This window comes from Hyla sarda, chromosome 2 (genome assembly GCF_029499605.1).
Source record: "Hyla sarda isolate aHylSar1 chromosome 2, aHylSar1.hap1, whole genome shotgun sequence".
Lineage (NCBI taxonomy): Eukaryota > Metazoa > Chordata > Amphibia > Anura > Hylidae > Hyla > Hyla sarda.
The window spans coordinates 32,036,630-32,057,287 of NC_079190.1; the positions used below are offsets into that span (position 1 = coordinate 32,036,630).

At 45.0% G+C, this 20,658-nt stretch overlaps 2 protein-coding genes across 5 annotated transcripts in view; one reads left to right on the plus strand and one right to left on the minus strand.

The window, feature by feature from the left end:
• MRE11 (MRE11 homolog, double strand break repair nuclease) overlaps positions 1-13,772 on the minus strand; it is a 229,548-nt gene extending 215,776 nt beyond the window's left edge. Inside the window, exons 1-3 of one of the 2 annotated variants that reach the window (XM_056561491.1) lie at positions 13,633-13,772; positions 5,060-5,146; positions 769-901 (exon numbers count right to left, since the gene is read on the minus strand). In XM_056561491.1, coding sequence (XP_056417466.1) covers positions 769-901; positions 5,060-5,082 — 156 coding nt within the window. In that variant the 5' untranslated portion in view covers positions 5,083-5,146; positions 13,633-13,772. Of the gene's footprint in view, positions 1-768; positions 902-5,059; positions 5,147-12,026; positions 12,049-13,632 lie in introns of those variants that run through there. The other variant, XM_056561492.1, reaches the window with a different exon arrangement.
• Positions 13,662-19,594, plus strand: ANKRD49 (ankyrin repeat domain 49). 3 transcript variants are annotated; one of them, XM_056561494.1, is made up of 3 exons: positions 13,662-13,858; positions 16,922-17,209; positions 18,100-19,594. In XM_056561494.1, the coding sequence occupies exons 1-3, from the start codon at positions 13,820-13,822 to the stop codon at positions 18,541-18,543; spliced, it is 771 nt and encodes a 256-aa protein (XP_056417469.1). In that variant the 5' UTR covers positions 13,662-13,819; the 3' UTR covers positions 18,544-19,594. The 3 variants fall into 3 exon arrangements, with proteins under 3 accessions (XP_056417469.1, XP_056417468.1, XP_056417470.1); XM_056561493.1 differs by having other exon boundaries at positions 13,825-13,955; XM_056561495.1 differs by lacking the exon at positions 13,662-13,858 and adding an exon at positions 14,379-14,658.
• Positions 19,595-20,658: the final 1,064 nt, after the last annotated feature.

Genomic DNA, 20,658 nt, shown 5'->3' on the forward strand with positions numbered 1-20,658 from the left:
ACAACCACCACCGCTGCCCCATTGCCTCCCTCATCCCCGGTTTTATAATTACCTGTTCCCGGGGTCCGGGGTCCGCGCTACTTCTGGCTCCGGCGACGTCCTGACCTGTCACTGCACGCACTGACGGTGACGTCGCGTTGAGGACGTCACTCATCATTGCATTGCGCAGCACACAGGACGTTGCAGGAGCCAGAAGTAGCGCGGACCCCGGGAACAGGTAATTATAAAACCGGGGATGGGGGAGGTAATGGGGCAGCGGCGGTGGCGGTGGTCTCGGCGGTGGTCTCTGGCCGGGGAGGCGGGGCAGGGGGGTGTAGCATTATCTGCATATCGGCAAGGTAATTGCCGATACCAATAATGTCCAAAATCGTGAATATCGGCCAAACTGATAATCAGTCGATCCCTATGATGAAGAAAAACGTATCCCCTATGCAAAGGATAGGGGATGAGTTCTAGATTACAGGGGGTCCCTGCGATCTACTACACGGGACCCAGGCTCTCCTGGGGAATGGGACATGTTGACCCACGCACGAAGTGGCAGCCGTCACGCCCCCTCCCATAGACTTGCATTGAGGGGGCGTTGTCATGTCGTCACGAGGGGCATGGCCAGCTCCCCGCAGCACGAAAACAGCGTTCAGAACATTTAGTTCAGAACGCTGGCCAGTGGAGTACCCCTTTAACAACAATGACACTGAAAGTGAGCGGCCAGCACGTACCGCTGGCGCTGGATCCCCTATTATAAGGGAGCCACAATGACATAGCACTTACTTCATTATCCTTAGCCAGCTTCAGGATCTCATCGAAAGTCACAAAACTGTCATTTCCTCTCACGGCATCTTTTTCCATGTAACCCAGGTGAATATCGGTCGCCACAAGGATCTTGAAGGTGTCCTCGTCATCGCTGAAGGTAAAAAAGAGATCAGAACATTGCGACATGGCTGAGCAAATTATATAAGATAAAGTAATATTCTACATAAAACAGAACGGGCAAAGGCTCTGTATGTCACAAACACATTCTGGACACTTTATTAGGTACACCTGCTCCATTGCTTGTCAAGACAAATAGCTAATCGGCCAATCACATGGCAGCAACTCAATGCATTAAGGCATGTAGACGTGGTCAAGACAACTAGCTGAAGTTCAAACCGAGCATCAGAATGGAGAAGAAAGGGGATTTAAGTGACTTTGAATGTGGCATGGTTGTTGGTGCCAGACGGGCCGGTCTGAGTATTTCAGAAACTGCTGATCTACTGGGATTTTCACTCACAACCATCTCTTGGGTTTGACAAAGGCAACAGTAACTCAAATATCCACTGGATACAACCAAAGTATGCAGAATACTATTTTCGAACATGCAAAACGTGAGCCTTGAAGCAGATGGGCTACAGCAGCAGAAGAACACACCGGAGGCCACTCCTGTCAGAGAAGAACAGGAAACTCAGGCTACAATTCACACAGGTCACCCCAAAGTTGAACAATGGAGGATGGAAGAATGTGTCCCTGTATCTCCTGATACTTCCAGCAGGATAATGCCCCATGTCACATGACATCATCTCATCCTGGACAATGAGGTCACATGACTCCAATGGCCTCCACAGTCACCAGATCTCATCCAATAGATCACCGCTGGGATAAGGTGGAACCAGAGATTCTCATCATGGATGTGATGTGATGTCATCATGTCCTTATGGAGGAACTGTGTGATGTCATCATGTCCATATGGAGGAACTGTTTGATGTCATCATGTCCTTATGGAGGAACTGTGTGATGTCATCATGTGTATATGGAGGAACTGTGTGATGTCATCATGTCCATATGGAGGAACTGTGTGATGTCATGTCCATATAGAGGAACTGTGTGATGTCCTCATGTCTATATGGAGGAACTGTGTGATGTCATCATGTCCATATGGAGGAACTGTGTGATGTCATCATGTCCATATGGAGGAACTGTGTGATGTCATCATGTCCATATGGAGGAACTATGTGATGTCATCATGTCCATATGGAGGAACTGTGTGATGTCATCATGTCCATATGGAGGAACTGTGTGATGTCATCATGTCCATATGGAGGAACTGTGTGATGTCATCATCTCCATATGAAGGAACTGTGTGATGTCATCATCTCCATATGAAGGAACTGTGTGATGTCATCTCCATATGGAGGAACTGTGTGATGTCATCATGTCCATATGGAGGAACTGTGTGATGTCATCATGTCCATATGGAGGAACTGTGTGATGTCATCATGTCCATATGGAGGAACTGTGTGATGTCATCATGTCCATATGGAGGAACTGTGTGATGTCATCATGTCCATATGTGGGAACTGTGTGATGTCATCATGTCCATATGGGGGAACTGTGTAATGTCATCATGTCCATATGGGGGAACTGTGTGATGTCATCATGTCCATATGGAGGAACTGTGTGATGTCATCATGTCCATATGGAGGAACTGTGTGATGTCATCATGTCCATATGGAGGAACTGTGTGATGTCATCATGTCCATATGGAGGAACTGTGTGATGTCATCATGTCCATATGGAGGAACTGTGTGATGTCATCATGTCCATATGGAGGAACTGTGTGATGTCATCATGTCCATATGGAGGAACTGTGTGATGTCATCATGTCCATATGGAGGAACTGTGTGATGTCATCATGTCCATATGGAGGAACTGTGTGATGTCATCATGTCCATATGGAGGAACTGTGTGATGTCATCATGTCCATATGGAGGAACTGTGTGATGTCATCATGTCCATATGGAGGAACTGTGTGATGTCATCGTGTCCATATGGAGGAACTGTGTGATGTCATCGTGTCCATATGGAGGAACTGTGTGATGTCATCGTGTCCATATGGAGGAACTGTGTGATGTCATCGTGTCCATATGGAGGAACTGTGTGATGTCATCGTGTCCATATGGAGGAACTGTGTGATGTCATAATGTCCATATGGAGGAACTGTGTGATGTCATCATGTCCATATGGAGGAACTGTGTGATGTCATCATGTCCATATGGAGGAACTGTGTGATGTCATCATATCCATATGGAGGAACTGTGTGATGTCATCGTGTCCATATGGAGGAACTGTGTGATGTCATCGTGTCCATATGGAGGAACTGTGTGATGTCATCGTGTCCATATGGAGGAACTGTGTGATGTCATCGTGTCCATATGGAGGAACTGTGTGATGTCATCGTGTCCATATGGAGGAACTGTGTGATGTCATCGTGTCCATATGGAGGAACTGTGTGATGTCATCGTGTCCATATGGAGGAACTGTGTGATGTCATCGTGTCCATATGGAGGAACTGTGTGATGTCATCGTGTCCATATGGAGGAACTGTGTGATGTCATCGTGTCCATATGGAGGAACTGTGTGATGTCATCGTGTCCATATGGAGGAACTGTGTGATGTCATCGTGTCCATATGGAGGAACTGTGTGATGTCATCATGTCCATATGGAGGAACTGTGTGATGTCATCCTGTCCATATGGAGGAACTGTGTGATGTCATCCTGTCCATATGGAGGAACTGTGTGATGTCATCCTGTCCATATGGAGGAACTGTGTGATGTCATCCTGTCCATATGGAGGAACTGTGTGATGTCATCCTGTCCATATGGAGGAACTGTGTGATGTCATCCTGTCCATATGGAGGAACTGTGTGATGTCATCATGTCCATATGTGGGAACTGTGTGATGTCATCATGTCCATATGTGGGAACTGTGTGATGTCATCATGTCCATATGGAGGAACTGTGTGATGTCATCATGTCCATATGGAGGAACTGTGTGATGTCATCATGTCCATATGGAGGAACTGTGTGATGTCATCATGTCCATATGGAGGAACTGTGTGATGTCATCATGTCCATATGGAGGAACTGTGTGATGTCATCATGTCCATATGGAGGAACTGTGTGATGTCATCATGTCCATATGGAGGAACTGTGTGATGTCATCATGTCCATATGGAGGAACTGTGTGATGTCATCATGTCCATATGGAGGAACTGTGTGATGTCATCATGTCCATATGGAGGAACTGTGTGATGTCATCATGTCCATATGTGGGAACTGTGTGATGTCATCATGTCCATATAGAGGAACTGTGTGATGTCCTCATGTCTATATGGAGGAACTGTGTGATGTCATCATGTCCATATGGAGGAACTGTGTGATGTCATCATGTGTATATGGAGGAACTGTGTGATGTCATCATGTCCATATGGAGGAACTATGTGATGTCATCATGTCCATATGGAGGAACTGTGTGATGTCATCATGTCCATATGGAGGAACTGTGTGATGTCATCATGTCCATATGGAGGAACTGTGTGATGTCATCATCTCCATATGAAGGAACTGTGTGATGTCATCATCTCCATATGAAGGAACTGTGTGATGTCATCATCTCCATATGGAGGAACTGTGTGATGTCATCATGTCCATATGGAGGAACTGTGTGATGTCATCATGTCCACATGGAGGAACTGTGTGATGTCATCATGTCCACATGGAGGAACTGTGTGATGTCATCGTGTCCACATGGAGGAACTGTGTGATGTCATCGTGTCCACATGATGGAACTTTGTGATGTCATCGTATCCACATGGAGGAACTGTGTGATGTCATCATGTCCATATAGAGGAACTGTGTGATGTCATCATGTCCATATAGAGGAACTGTGTGATGTCATCATGTCCATATGGAGGAACTGTGTGATGTCATCATATCCATATGGAGGGAAATCTCTGAGGAATGTTTCCGGTACCTTATAGAACGTATGTCACCAAGAATGAAGATCCAACCCGGTACTAGCAAGGTGTACCTAATAAAGTGGCGGGTGGGTGTATTTATTTATATATTAAAAATGCCTGTTATGGGCTTGCACATGAAAGTATTTTTCTTATATGTTTATATAGGCACAAGGTGCACATACCGTTGTTGGTCAGTCTATGGTCTCGTGTAAATTTTGGCTGACAATAGTAATATATATATTTTTTTATTAAATTTTTAAATTTTTACATTTTTTTAAATACTTACAGATTGTTACCAGAAGAGCTCATGTTGACGCTTTAACTCAGGTTGTATATTACAAATCTTGGAGGCAATAAGCAGAGTGTCCAATCCCTGGTGGAGACATAGACACATCGATCAGATTACAGATTAGAGCGTTATTGTTGTTTCCAGAATAAACGCCAATTTTGTGCCGCGATGGAGAAGACAGATAACGGCGATGACTTCAATAGACACTCGATAATCAGACCCTCATGGTAACTGGATTATACAGGTTACAACAACCATTTCTATGCTAAATACAGAATTCTCACTTAGACCAGTGTTTCCCAACCAGGGTGCCTCCAGCTGTTGCAAAACTACAACACCCAGCATGCCCAGACACCCGTTGGCTGTCCGGGCATGCTGGGGTGTTGTAGTTTTGCAACAGCTGGAGGCACCCTGGTTGGAAAACACTGATTTAGTCACAGGGGTCCAACTATATCATCACATGCCCATGACTATGATTGGCTGCAGTGGGTTTGGAAAATCATTAGTAGAGGCAGGAAGACATGTTATCTGGATAAGTAAACAGAAAAAAACAGAGCTATGCCTATTTTGTTACTTTGTTCTTTAACCCCTTAAATGGGCACTATCATTAAAACTAATTTTTGTTATTGCAATCCTTTTGGTAAATAAAAAATCGAATGTACTTGGTTTAAAAACAAAATAAAGTTTTCTATGTTTTATTTGCGTCTAAAAAAGCTGCCACTAGGTGTCTCCCTACTTGTCCAGAGCACATTTCCCCCCATCTCTTGCACAGACTTTGGACTTCTGCTGGCCTGGCAGAAGTCCAAAATCAGGAAAAGCAGTCTGGAGTCCTGAGGAAGTGTGCGCAGCCTTCATAGCTCATCTCACACTGAACTGCTCTGGGCTGTGTGTAGCAGAGTGAGGGAGGAAGTTCTCCCCTGTATGGCTTCAGATGATGCCATATCTGCTGGGGAACGCCCCTTCCCAGTCTATGAATCTGACTGAGACTGAGCAGAAAATACAGATATCAAGGTAGAAAACTACAAAAAAATAAAAATAAAGGCAGGGGGTGGTTTATCATGATGGGGCAGTGAACTGGTAGGATTATAAAATTTAACAAGATCATGAGAGGTACTCTTTAAATTTTAATCAACTGGTGTCAGAAAGTTAAACAGATTTGTAAATTACTTTTATTAAAAAAATCTTAATCCTTCCAGTACTTATTAGCTGCTGAATACTACAGGGGAAATTATTTTCTTTTTGGAACACAGAGCTCTCTGCTGACATCATGACCACAGTGCTCTCTGCTGACACCTCTGTCCATTTTAAGAACTGTCCAGAGTAGGAGAAAATCCCCATAGAAAACATATGCTGTTCTGGACAGAGATGTCAGCAGAGAGCTCTGTGTTCCAAAAAGAAAAGAATTTCCTCTGTAGTATTCAGCAGCTAATAAGTACTGGAAGGATTAGGATTTTTTAATAAAAGTAATTTACAAATCTGTTTAGCTTTCTGGCACCAGTTGACAAAAAAATAAAAATTCCACCGGAGTACCCCTCTAAGGACATGGTTGGTTTGTTTGTTTTTTTTCTTTAGCGTTTTTGCACTTTTGTTTTTTCTTCTTCGTCTTCTAAAAGCCATAACGCTTTCAATTTTCCACTTACAGACCCATATAATGGCTTGCTTTTTGCGCCACCAACTGTACTTTGTAATGATATCACTCATTTGTATACAGGGTGTATGCAGAGACGGATGAGGACTCTTTTTTTGTGCCATGATCTGAAGTTTTTATCTGTACTATTTTTGTTTTGATGGGATTTTTTGATTGCTTTTTATTCATTTTTTTCTGGTATAAGAAGTGACCAAAAATATGCAATTCTTGACTTTGGTATTTTTTTCCGTCTACGCCATTGACCGTGCGGTTAAATTAACATTATATTTTAATAGTTCAAACATTTACTCACACGGCGATACCACATATGTTTATGTTTATTTTGTTTACATTATTTTATTACATTATGTTATTTTTAAGTTTTTTTCCTCCTTACCTTTTAAAAATCATAACCCTTTCAATTTTACACCTACAGACCTAAATGAGGGCTTGTTTTTTGTGCCACCAATTCTACTTTATAATGACATCAGTCATTTTCCCAAAAATCTATGACAAAACCCCAAAAAAATATATATATATTTGTGGGACAAAATTTAAAAAAAAGCAATTTTTCTTTCTAGGCAGTAAATTTTTCGGTAAAAATGACACCTTCTCTTTATTCTGTAGGTCCATGAGATTAAAATGATACCCTACTTGTATAGGTTTGATTTTGTTTTACTTCTGAAAAAAATCATAACTACATGCAGTGCATTCTGACCCCTATAACTTTTTTTATTTTTCCGCATACAGCGATGTATGTGACTTGAAGTTTTTATCAGTTTCATTTTTGTTTTGATCGGACTTTTTGATCCTTTTTTATTCATTTTTTTAAGGAATAAAAAGTGACCAAAAATATGCTATTTTTACTGGAATTTTTTTGACGTGTACGCCATTGACCATACAGTTTAATTAATTATATATTTTTATAGTTCGGACATTTATGCACGCAGGGATACCACATATGTTTGTTTTAATTTTGATAGTTTTTTTTTTAGTTTCTATAACATACATTACATTGATTGTAGACAGTGATTAAAGAGGTTATCCAGGAAAAAACGTTTTTTTATATATCAACTGGCTCCAGAAAGTTAAACAGATTTGTAAATGACTTCTATTAAAAAATCTTAATCCTTTCAGTACTTATGAGCTTCTGAAGTTAAGGTTGTTCTTTTCTGTGTAAGTGCTCTCTGATGACACGTGTCTCGGGAACCGCCCAGTTAAGAAGAGGTTTGCTATGGGGATTTGCTTCTAAACTGGGCGGTTCCCGAGACACGTGTCATCAGAGATTACTTAGACTGAAAAGAACAACCTTAACTTCAGAAGCTCATACATACTGAAAGGATTAAGATTTTTTAATAGAAGTAATTTACAAATCTCGCAATAGAAGAAGGAAATTATGTCCGCACTCACCATGCCGTATAAAATAGGATATGCTTTATTAGCGTCTTCAGAGTTCCATAAGAAACAATATCAAAAACACCCGGGTGCAGGGAGGGGGAGCTGCTCCTGGCAAGGAGACTGGGAGCGGCTGTCAGGAACAACAGCACCTTTTCGCGTTATCCACGCTTCTTCCGGTTTGCACCCGGGTGTTTTTGATATCGTTTCTTATGGAACTCTGAAGACGCTAATAAAGCATATCCTATTTTCTACGGCATGGTGAGTGTGGACATCATTTCCTTCTTCTATTGCGATATTATAAGGACTGTTACCTGTGTATGTCCAGCACCTTATCCAGCCACACCCGGGAATACTGATTAGATGTTTGCATAGTGGTTTTTCAGCAGTGCCCACCCACTCCTCTCTTACTACTATTTGTTTAATTTACAAATCTGTTTAACTTTCTGGAACCAGTTGATATATAAAAAAAAGTTTTTTCCTGGAATACCCCTTTAATGCTATGCCATAGCATAGCATTGATCAGTGATATCAGCACTCCACTGCTCCTGCCTGATCTAAGGCACGGAGCAATGAATCTGCGATCAGACGACAAGGAGGCAGGTAGGGACCCTCCTCGTGTCCTAACAGCTGACCGGGACACTGTGGAGGACACACTGTTATGGGGATCTGTGGAGGACACACTGTTATGGAAATCTGTGGAGGACACACTGTTATGGGGATCTGTAGAGGACACACTGCTATGGGGATCTGGGAAGGACACACTGTTATGGGGATCTGTAGATGACACACTGTTATGGGGATCTGTAGAGGACACACTGCTATGGGGATCTGTAGAGGACACACTGCTATGGGATCTGTAGAGGACACACTGTTATGGGGATCTGTAGAGGACACACTGTTATGGGGATCTGTAGAGGACACAATGTTATGGGGATCTGTGGAGGACACACTGTTATGGGGATCTGTGGAGGACACACTGTTATGGGGATCTGTAGAGGACACACTGTTATGGGGATCTGTAGAGGACACACTGTTATGGGGATCTGTGGAGGACACACTGTTATGGGGATCTGAGGAGTACACACTGTTATGGGGATCTGTAGAGGACACACTGTTTTGGGGGATCTGTGGAGGACACACTGTTATGGAGATCTGTGGAGGACACAATGTTATGGGGATCTGTGGAGGACACACTGTTATGGGGATCTGTAGAGGACACACTGTTATGGGGATCTGTAGAGGACACACTGTTATGGGGATCTGTAGAGGACACACTGTTATGGGGATCTGTGGAGGACACACTGTTATGGGGATCTGTGGAGGACACACTGTTATGGGGATCTGTGGAGGACACACTGTTATGGGGATCTGAGGAGAACACACTGTTTTGGGGATCTGTGGAGGACACACTGTTATGGGGATCTGTGGAGGACACACTGTTATGGGGATCTATGGAGGACACACTGTTATGGGGATCTGTGGAGGACACACTGTTATGGAGATCTGTGGAGGACACATTGTTATGGGGATCTGTGGCGGACACACTGTTATGGGGATCTGTGGAGGACACACTGTCATGGGGATCTGAGGAGGACACACTGTTATGGGGATCTGTGGAGGACACACTGTTATGGGGATCTGTGGAGGACACACTGTTATGGGGATCTGTGGAGGACACACTGTTATGGGGATCTGTGGAAGACACACTGTTATGGGGATCTGTGGAGGACACACAGTTATGGGGATCTGTGGAGGACACACTGTTATGGGGATATGGATATGCTTTATTAGCGTCTTCAGAGTTCCATAAGAAACAATATCAAAAACACCCGGGTGCAGGGAGGGGGAGCTGCTCCTGGCAAGGAGACTGGGAGCGGCTGTCAGGAACAACAGCACCTTTTCGCGTTATCCACGCTTCTTCCGGTTTGCACCCGGGTGTTTTTGATATCGTTTCTTATGGAACTCTGAAGACGCTAATAAAGCATATCCTATTTTCTACGGCATGGTGAGTGTGGACATCATTTCCTTCTTCTATTGCGATATTATAAGGACTGTTACCTGTGTATGTCCAGCACCTTATCCAGCCACACCCGGGAATACTGATTAGATGTTTGCATAGTGGTTTTTCAGCAGTGCCCACCCACTCCTCTCTTACTACTATTTGTTTAATTTACAAATCTGTTTAACTTTCTGGAACCAGTTGATATATAAAAAAAAGTTTTTTCCTGGAATACCCCTTTAATGCTATGCCATAGCATAGCATTGATCAGTGATATCAGCACTCCACTGCTCCTGCCTGATCTAAGGCACGGAGCAATGAATCTGCGATCAGACGACAAGGAGGCAGGTAGGGACCCTCCTCGTGTCCTAACAGCTGACCGGGACACTGTGGAGGACACACTGTTATGGGGATCTGTGGAGGACACACTGTTATGGAAATCTGTGGAGGACACACTGTTATGGGGATCTGTAGAGGACACACTGCTATGGGGATCTGGGAAGGACACACTGTTATGGGGATCTGTAGATGACACACTGTTATGGGGATCTGTAGAGGACACACTGCTATGGGGATCTGTAGAGGACACACTGCTATGGGATCTGTAGAGGACACACTGTTATGGGGATCTGTAGAGGACACACTGTTATGGGGATCTGTAGAGGACACAATGTTATGGGGATCTGTGGAGGACACACTGTTATGGGGATCTGTGGAGGACACACTGTTATGGGGATCTGTAGAGGACACACTGTTTTGGGGGATCTGTGGAGGACACACTGTTATGGAGATCTGTGGAGGACACAATGTTATGGGGATCTGTGGAGGACACACTGTTATGGGGATCTGTAGAGGACACACTGTTATGGGGATCTGTAGAGGACACACTGTTATGGGGATCTGTAGAGGACACACTGTTATGGGGATCTGTGGAGGACACACTGTTATGGGGATCTGTGGAGGACACACTGTTATGGGGATCTGTGGAGGACACACTGTTATGGGGATCTGAGGAGAACACACTGTTTTGGGGATCTGTGGAGGACACACTGTTATGGGGATCTGTGGAGGACACACTGTTATGGGGATCTATGGAGGACACACTGTTATGGGGATCTGTGGAGGACACACTGTTATGGAGATCTGTGGAGGACACATTGTTATGGGGATCTGTGGCGGACACACTGTTATGGGGATCTGTGGAGGACACACTGTCATGGGGATCTGAGGAGGACACACTGTTATGGGGATCTGTGGAGGACACACTGTTATGGGGATCTGTGGAGGACACACTGTTATGGGGATCTGTGGAGGACACACTGTTATGGGGATCTGTGGAAGACACACTGTTATGGGGATCTGTGGAGGACACACAGTTATGGGGATCTGTGGAGGACACACTGTTATGGGGATCTGTGGAGGACACACTTTTATGGGGATCTGTGGAGGACACACTTTTATGGGGATCTGTTATGGGGATCTGTAGAGGATACATTGTTATGGGGATCTGTAGAGGATACATTGTTATGGGGATCTGTCCTTCACCAGTGAGGAAGTCACTATATGACAAAACACGTGTGTTCGCTTCCCTCCTATAAGCTATACTCTAGTGAAGACTGGGGGACTGAACTTGTATTTTGTTGTGGATATTGATTATATATGGTTTAGTATTGTGACCCTTTAGTACTATGTATTATCCCAGTCACTCGGCACTGCAGATTATTTTTTAGCTATACTCATTTTCATCTTGTGATATTACTATAGTATTTTTGTATTTATTATTAGTAGGTATTGAGTATTTCTCTTTCATGTGTTTGCATTGTATATAGCCATATGCTTATTGCTGCATTCAGGTGACATGGCTTATACATTGCTATATTCAGGTGGTGGTGTGTGATTTAATTGGCTTTATATATTTGCCTGGACTTTTTGACTTATACCTGTATAGTGAAACTTGTCTTCATGATTTCACGTATATTGGCGGGATCGCACTTTGTCCTTGTTGTCCTGTTCTATTGTGATTATTATACTGTGTATGATAGGTGGCTGTACCTGAATTTGTTAGTGGTGCCCATACTTCAGTTGTTGTTTACACTATTATGGGGGATCTGTACATGACACACACTGTTATGGGGGATCTGTACATGACACACACTGTTATGGGGATCTGTACATGACACACACTGTTATGGGGGATCTGTACATGACACACACTGTTATGGGGGATCTGTACATGACACACACTGGTATGGGGGATCTGTACATGACACACACTGTTATGGGGATCTGTACATGACACACACTGTTATGGGGGATCTGTACATGACACACACTGTTATGGGGGATCTGTACATGACACACACTGTTATGGGGGATCTGTACATGACACACGCTGTTATGGGGGATCTGTACATGACACACACTGTTATGGGGGATCTGTACATGACACACACTGTTATGGGGGATCTGTCCATGACACACACTGGTATGGGGGATCTGCCCATGACACACACTGGTATGGGGGATCTGTCCATGACAAACACTGTTATGGGGATCTGTACATGACACACACTGTTATGGGGGAGCTGTACATGACACACACTGTTATGGGGGATCTGTACATGACACACACTGTTATGGGGGATCTGTACATGACACACTGTTATGGGGGATCTGTACATGACACACACTTATGGGGGGATTTGTACATGATACACACTGTTATGGGGGATCTGTACATGACACACTGTTATGGGGGATATGTACATGACACACACTGTTATGGGGGATCTGTACATGACACACACTGGTATGGGAGGATCTGTACATGACACACACTGGTATGGGGGATCTGTACATGACACACTGTTATGGGGGATCTGTACATGACAAACACTGTTATGGGGGATCTGTACATGACACACACTGTTATGGGGGATCTGTACATGATACACACTGTTATGGGGGGGGTTCTGTACATGACACACACTGTTATAGGGGGGTCTGTACATGACACACACTGTTATGGGGATCTGTACATGACACACACTGTTATGGGGATCTGTACATGACACACACTGTTATGGGGATCTGTACATGACACACACTGGTATGGGGATCTGTACATGACACACTGTTATGGGGATCTGTACATGACACACACTGTTATGGGGATCTGTACATGACACACACTGTTATGGGGATCTGTACATGACACACACTGGTATGGGGATCTGTACATGACACACTGTTATGGGGATCTGTACATGACACACTCTGTTATGGGGATCTGTACATGACACACTGTTATGGGGGATCTGTACATGACACACACTGTTATGGGGGATCTGCACATGCCACACACTGTTATGGGGGATCTGTACATGACACACAATTATATGAGTGCAACAAACAAGTACCCCATGAGGTAGATTCCTGCCCCCATTACCCCTGCACATGTTGTGACGTAATACAGCACAATACTAAACGAGCCCCATAACCATGTGTTCCTACAGGCAACAGTTCACACCACTCTGCAATACCCACCTCACTGCCTCACTGCAAAACCCCGGGAAAACGTGTGCATGCTGGGACCCTCCGGCAAAACTACAAGTCCCAGCATTCCCTGCACTGCATGACAGCACTCTGTACACAGGGGCGACAACAAAATGGCTCCGTCATCGGAGACGCGGAAACTGCAGTTTCGTTTATCCTCTAGTGACCGTAATGTACGATGCTATGTAGGAAGACGCAGGATCGGTCGTCGAGCGACGTAAGCCGTGCAAAGCATGCTGGGAACTGTAGTTTTTTTTTGTCTTGTGTTTATACCAGCATGCTCTGTGCAGAAAGGACATTGCACAGTCTGCAAGGTGAGGAGTCTGCTTGGTCACGTGTTTGCTGTTGTTTTGAGGGGGTGGGGGTCATAATTAATGTGGATGCAACAGGTTGTTGGTCATGTTGCTGGTAATTGTCGCAGGGGCTCATTGGTGTCAATGCACACTGGAGTTTTTTTTTTTGTATTGCGTTTTATTTTGCAAGTCTGCCCCTTTAGGCCATAGAGGTACCAGGGACTGGTTGAGCATAAAGGGGGGCCCTGACCAACCCCCTAGGGGCTTCAGCACTTGCCATGATAAATTACTGATTGGTATTTTATAGCGCAGCGTCACCCAACCTGGGGCTCTCCAGCTGTTGCAAAACTACAACTCCCAGCAACCCCGGACAGCTTGTAGTTTTGCAACAGCTGGAGAGCCCCAGGTTGGGAACTTGAGATATTAATCGGATTTGAAGACCCTCCCATCATCCCTGTGACCATGGATATTTCTATAGGATAAGCGGCGGACAGATCTCCCTGGCGACACTTATCTCTGTTCATAGCCAATGTGCTCAGACATCAGGGCGATAGTCCGGCCTCATACACATGGGATTACTGGATGAAGACTGCAGATTTGGTCTACACTTATTTAATGAATCCATGATGGACCCCAATGACATAATGATGGGATTGTCAAGTTTTCATTGTGGAATCCTGGTGGGAGCATTGTAAGACAGTAGTGCTGTGATGACTAGTGAAAGGTAGGTCTGCTGTGAGTATTGGGTACCGGGGTGATTGCTGTGAGTATTGGGTACTGGGGTGACCTCTGCTGTGAGTATTGGGTACTGGGGTGATCTCTGTGAGTATTGGGTACCGGGGTGATCTCTGTGAGTATTGGGTACTGGGGTGAGCTCTGCTGTGAGTATTGGGTACTGGGGTGATCTCCGCTGTGAGTATTGGGGTACTGGGGTGACCTCTGCTGTGAGTATTGGGGTACTGGGGTGACCTCTGCTGTGAGTATTGGGTACTGGGGTGACCTCTGCTGTGAGTATTGGGTACTGGGGTGACCTCTGCTGTGAGTATTGGGTACTGGGGTGACCTCTGCTGTGAGTATTGGGTACTGGGGTGACCTCTGCTGTGAGTATTGGGTACTGGGGTGACCTCTGCTGTGAGTATTGGGTACTGGGGTGACCTCTGCTGTGAGTATTGGGTACTGGGGTGATCTCTGTGAGTATTGGGTACCGGGGTGATCTCTGTGAGTATTGGGTACCGGGGTGAATTCTGCTGTGAGTATTGGGTACCGGGGTGAATTCTGCTGTGAGTATTGGGTACTGGGGTGACCTCTGCTGTGAGTATTGGGTACTGGGGTGACCTCTGCTGTGAGTATTGGGTACTGGGGTGAGCTCTGCTGTGAGTATTGGGTACTGGGGTGAGCTCTGCTGTGAGTATTGGGTACTGGGGTGAGCTCTGCTGTGAGTATTGGGTACTGGGGTGAGTTCTGCTGTGAGTATTGGGTACTGGGGTGAGCTCCGCTGTGAGTATTGGGGTACTGGGGTGAGCTCTGCTGTGAGTATTGGGTACTGGGGTGAGCTCTGCTGTGAGTATTGGGTACTGGGGTGAGCTCTGCTGTGAGTATTGGGTACTGGGGTGACCTCTGCTGTGAGTATTGGGTACTGGGGTGACCTCTGCTGTGAGTATTGGGTACTGGGGTGATCTCTGTGAGTATTGGGTACCGGGGTGATCTCTGTGAGTATTGGGTACCGGGGTGAATTCTGCTGTGAGTATTGGGTACCGGGGTGAATTCTGCTGTGAGTATTGGGTACTGGGGTGACCTCTGCTGTGAGTATTGGGTACTGGGGTGACCTCTGCTGTGAGTATTGGGTACTGGGGTGAGCTCTGCTGTGAGTATTGGGTACTGGGGTGAGCTCTGCTGTGAGTATTGGGTACTGGGGTGAGCTCTGCTGTGAGTATTGGGTACTGGGGTGAGTTCTGCTGTGAGTATTGGGTACTGGGGTGAGCTCCGCTGTGAGTATTGGGGTACTGGGGTGAGCTCTGCTGTGAGTATTGGGTACTGGGGTGAGCTCTGCTGTGAGTATTGGGTACTGGGGTGAGCTCTGCTGTGAGTATTGGGTACTGGGGTGAGCTCTGCTGTGAGTATTGGGTACTGGGGTGAGCTCGGCTGTGACTAATGGGGAAGTACAGAGGCCGTTGCTGTAAGTATTAGAGGGTAGATGGACCTTCTTTGGCTAATGGGAAGTAGGGTGGCCTATGCTGTGAGTACTGGTGAAGATGGTCCTCTGTTGTGACTAATAGGGTGACCTCTTCTTCGAGATTTGTGGATGCTGTAAATGAGCCTTGTAGTGAAGAAGTGGAGTGGCCTCTTGTGAGTATTGGTGAACCTGGAGATGGACCTCTCCTTTGACTAATGGGGAAGTAGGGTGACCTTTGCTGTGAATATTTGGGGTCCCTGTTAGGAACTGTCCAGAGCAGGAGAGATTTTCTATGGGGATTTGCTCCTGCTCTGGACAGTTCCTGACATGGACATAGGTGTCAGCAGAGAGCACTGTGGTCAGACAGAAAGGAAATTCAAAAAAGATAAGAACTTCCTCTGGAGTATACAGCAGCTGATAAATACTGGAAGGATTACAATTTTAAATAGAAGTAATTTAAAAAAAAATTAAATTCTGGCATCAGTTGATTTAAAAAAAAAAAAAAAAAAATTCCAGCAGAGTACCCGATAGGTCCCTGCTGTGACTAATGAGTTACGGCGGCCTTTGCTGCGAGTATTGGAGGTGTAGATAGACCTCTGCTGTGACTAATGGGGACGTTGGGTGGCCAAGTATTGGCCAAGATGTAGATGGAGTTCTGTTGTGACTTATGGCTAAGTAGGGTGAACTCTTCTGTGAATATTGGGGAACCTGTAGATGGGTTTCTGTTGTGACTGTTGGAGAAGCTGGTGATGGGTCCCTGCTGGGACTAATGGGAAGCAGGCTGGCCTCTTCAGTAAATATCTATATTTTTCAGATGACCACCTTGAAGGACGCCTCTTCACCCCAGGACAATGCCGCAGACAACACCACAGAAGATGAGATTGAATTGCAGGAAAAACTCGATTACTTTCCAGAAGACTTTAACCAGCTGGATCTACTGGAAACCCACCGACACCTGATCCCTACCGGGACCCAGAGTCTATGGCCGGGGGAGTCTGAAGACGATGAGGAGGAGAAGAGCGAGGACTGGTACCAGACCCAGGAGGAGAATCTCAAGGATGACCCCAAAGAGTTAATACTTTTTGCTGCAGAAAATAACAGAGTAAGTTTATACAGTGAGAACCTGAGGTGGGGTTGTGTTGGGGCGTGTTCACATGGGGCATTTTATACGTAATCTTTGGCAAATATTAAGGGCACACCCTGGAATTACTGCAGAGGATTTAGCCCTTTTTAGCTTCCTGTTGTGGCTTCTGCTTCACACAGTGGATTTTTCTTTTCTTTTTTTTCCTATGATGTGGATTTTTAATCTATGGCTAAAGAGATTTTTTTTTAAATAAATTAAAAAACAAATTCATTTCCTCATTTAAAGGGGTTATCCAGGGAGAAACTTTTTTTTATATATATCAACTGGCTCCAGAAAGTTAAACAGATTTGTAAATTACTTCTATTAAAAAAATCTTAATCCTTTCAGTACTTATGAGCTTCTGAAGTTGAGTTGTTCTTTTCTGTCTAAGTGCTCTCTGATGACACCTGTCTCGGGAACAGCCCAGTTTAGAAGCAAATCCCCATAGCAAACCTCTTCTACTCTGTGCAGTTCCCGAGACAAGCAGAGATGTCAGCAGAGAGCACTGTTGCCAGACAGAAAACAACAACTCAACTTCAGCAGCTGATAATTATTGAAAGGATTAAGATTTTTTAATAGAAGTGTAATTTACAAATCTGTTTAACTTTCTGAAGCCAGTTGATATATATAAAAAAAATAAGTTTTTCCTGGAATACCCCTTTAACTCCAGTATGGGGAGATGCAACCATATGATACCCAGCAAGTTCCATGCAGGTGCCCTTTCTAGTCATTGTATGGATGCCTCGTCAGCCGTACTGCCCATTGTGTGCAAACTTTGGATGTATAAATAAAATCCTGCGAGCGCCATACATTGCGCCGCCTGAATATTTTCCTACATTATTAACCTCTCGGTTATTTTCTTCCAACAGCTGCAAACCGTCCAGAGGATCCTCTCCATGAACCCGGATCTTGTGAATGTCGCCGATGAAGATCATTACACCCCACTGCACAGAGCCTCCTACAACGGTCACCTGGCGATAGTGCGGAAGCTGATCGCAAAGGGGGCGAACGTGCACGCGGTGACCCTAGACGGTTGGACCCCTCTACACAGCGCCTGCAAGTGGAATAATACGGCTGTTGCCTCCTTCCTGCTCCAGCACGGAGCCAACATCAATGCGCAGACTATGGGCTCGCTGACTCCGCTGCATCTGGCCGCAGCAAACCGGGACAGCCGACAGCTCCTGGAGCTGCTCCTCCTGAACCGCTACATCAGGCCCCAGCTGACCAATAAACTGGGAGAGACGGCTTACGAGATCGCCCGGCGCACCGACATCTACCATTACCTGTTTGAGATCGCAGATTATTGGACCTGACCTCTATGTAGATTCCTTTATGTGATGTCCATGTGACAGGGTGGTAACTCCTAGTCTGTGTATGTGTCTGGTGCTTTGCATGCGCGTCCTATGGGTATGATGAGGTGTGGGTAACCTGAGGGGGCTGTAAAATATGACATGAACCCGTCCCTGTTATGTGATATATACCGCACGCATACACTGGAGTGTTTCTTGTGTTTTTATACTACGGAAAAGCTTCATTTTAGCAGATGTTGTTATGTTTACGCTGTACAGACTACTTGTAGAACGTCATATAATCTGGAGTTATTTAGTTAAAGGGAAACTGACAGCAGAGTCACCCCCAATAACCTGAAAATACAGGTAGATGCGGGTGACCCTGTTTCTTATGCTTTTTACTGGGTGAAAATTGGTGCAGCGGTTTAGGAGATATTGAACTTGTTGATGTGGCTGCTGCTGTATGTGCAATGCTTATTCCCGCCCTCTCCAGTGATAACCCCGCCCCTTCATGAATATTTACCCGTTGTTCCTAACTAGGTCTGTGAAGGGGGTGGAGTTATCCCCAGGGCCGGACATTGCAAACAGCATCAGCCCGCCTCTATTGCCCTTAAAGTGTACCTCTCATGATCTTGTTAAATGTTATAATCCTCCCAGTTCTCTGCCCCCATCATGATAAACCACCCCCTGCCTTTATTTCTATTTTTTAGTTTTCTACCTTGATATTGTTCTGTATTCTCTGCTCAGTCTGTCAGATTCACAGATTGGGGAAGGGGCGTTCCCCAGCAAGTGTGACATCATCTGAAGCCATACAGGGGAGAACTTCCTCCCTCACTCTGCTACACACAGCCCAGAGCAGTTCAGTGTGAAATGAGCTATGATTGGCTAAGGCTGCACACACTTCCTCAGGACTCCAGACTGCATTTCCTGATGTTGGACTTCTGCCAGGCCAGCAGGAGTCTAAAGTCTGTGCAAAAGATGGGGGGAAATGTGCTCTGGACAAGTAGGGAGACACCTAGTGGCAGCTTTTTTTAAACACAAATAAAACATAGAAAACTTGAATTTTTTTTCTTTTTTAAACAAAGTACATTAGAAAGATTTTTTATTTACCATAAGGAGTGTAATAGCAAACATTTGTGTTAATGACAGAGCCCATTTAATAAGAAATTGCCATGTTTGACTTCTGCATGAGCTGCACCAATTTTCACCCAGTAAGAAGCATTAGAAACAGGGTCTCTCCCTTTCTGCCTATGTATTTAAGTTGGTGCGGGTGACCCTGCTGTCAGATTCCCTTTAACACTCAATACATATCTGTGATCGATGTTTGGTTACATTGTATATTGTACTCCATTCACAGCCAGAGCTGTATTCAAAATTCAGCTTTTTAGGTTCTGTTAGCATCAGGGAATCTGTCAGCTCTACATGTTGCTCAGAGCTGCGGTTAGGGTCAGATAGCTGAATGGGAGATAAAACAAATGATACCTGTCTCTTAAAGGAAAACTGTCCTCCGCGCCAACCTGTTGGTACAGTGTTGTGCAGGTAACACTGATGATACTTACCTGCCCCCCCCCCCCCCGTTCAGTTCCTGTTGACCCGCCATCTTGCTCCGTATCTTCCATTCTGGGCTTGGGGCATGGGCGGAGCTTCCTTGCGTCACTCCGCCTAAGCCCACTGCCAAAATATAAGAAACAGAGCAAGATGTTGGGACAGCATGAACAAAACGGGACAGGTAAATATGGTTGTCATCAGTGTCATCTGCACAACACACGTGTACCAACAGGTTATGGCGTGTAACACTGATGACAGTTTTCCTTTTAATTGATGGCTGGTTACAAAGTAATGAAATTATGTTTTACGTCTAAGATCAAGAATTGTAGAGGCTGGGCTGTGCTGAAGCATGAATATCTGCTTCCCCTCCACTCCCTGCCCTACATTATTGATGTACTGTATATACCCACGCAGAAAAAAAACATATTTTTTGGGGAACTTTAGCGACTAGAGCAGTGGTGTCCAACCTACGGACCTTCAGATGTTGCAAAACTACAACTCCCAGCATGCTTGGACAGCCAACGGCTGGTTGGACACCACTGGACTAAAGGTCTATGGACCTTTTTAGCATATGCGCAGGGAGTATTGCTA

Bases quoted from the DNA above. Each gene is read 5' to 3' on its own strand.
- ANKRD49 (XM_056561493.1), top strand. From the start codon at position 13,875: ATGCTGGGAACTGTAGTTTTTTTTTGTCTTGTGTTTATACCAGCATGC. The intron at 13,956-16,921 runs GTGAGGAGTCTG...TATATTTTTCAG, and splicing joins GACATTGCACAGTCTGCAAG to ATGACCACCTTGAAGGACGC. The intron at 17,210-18,099 runs GTAAGTTTATAC...TTCTTCCAACAG, and splicing joins TTGCTGCAGAAAATAACAGA to CTGCAAACCGTCCAGAGGAT.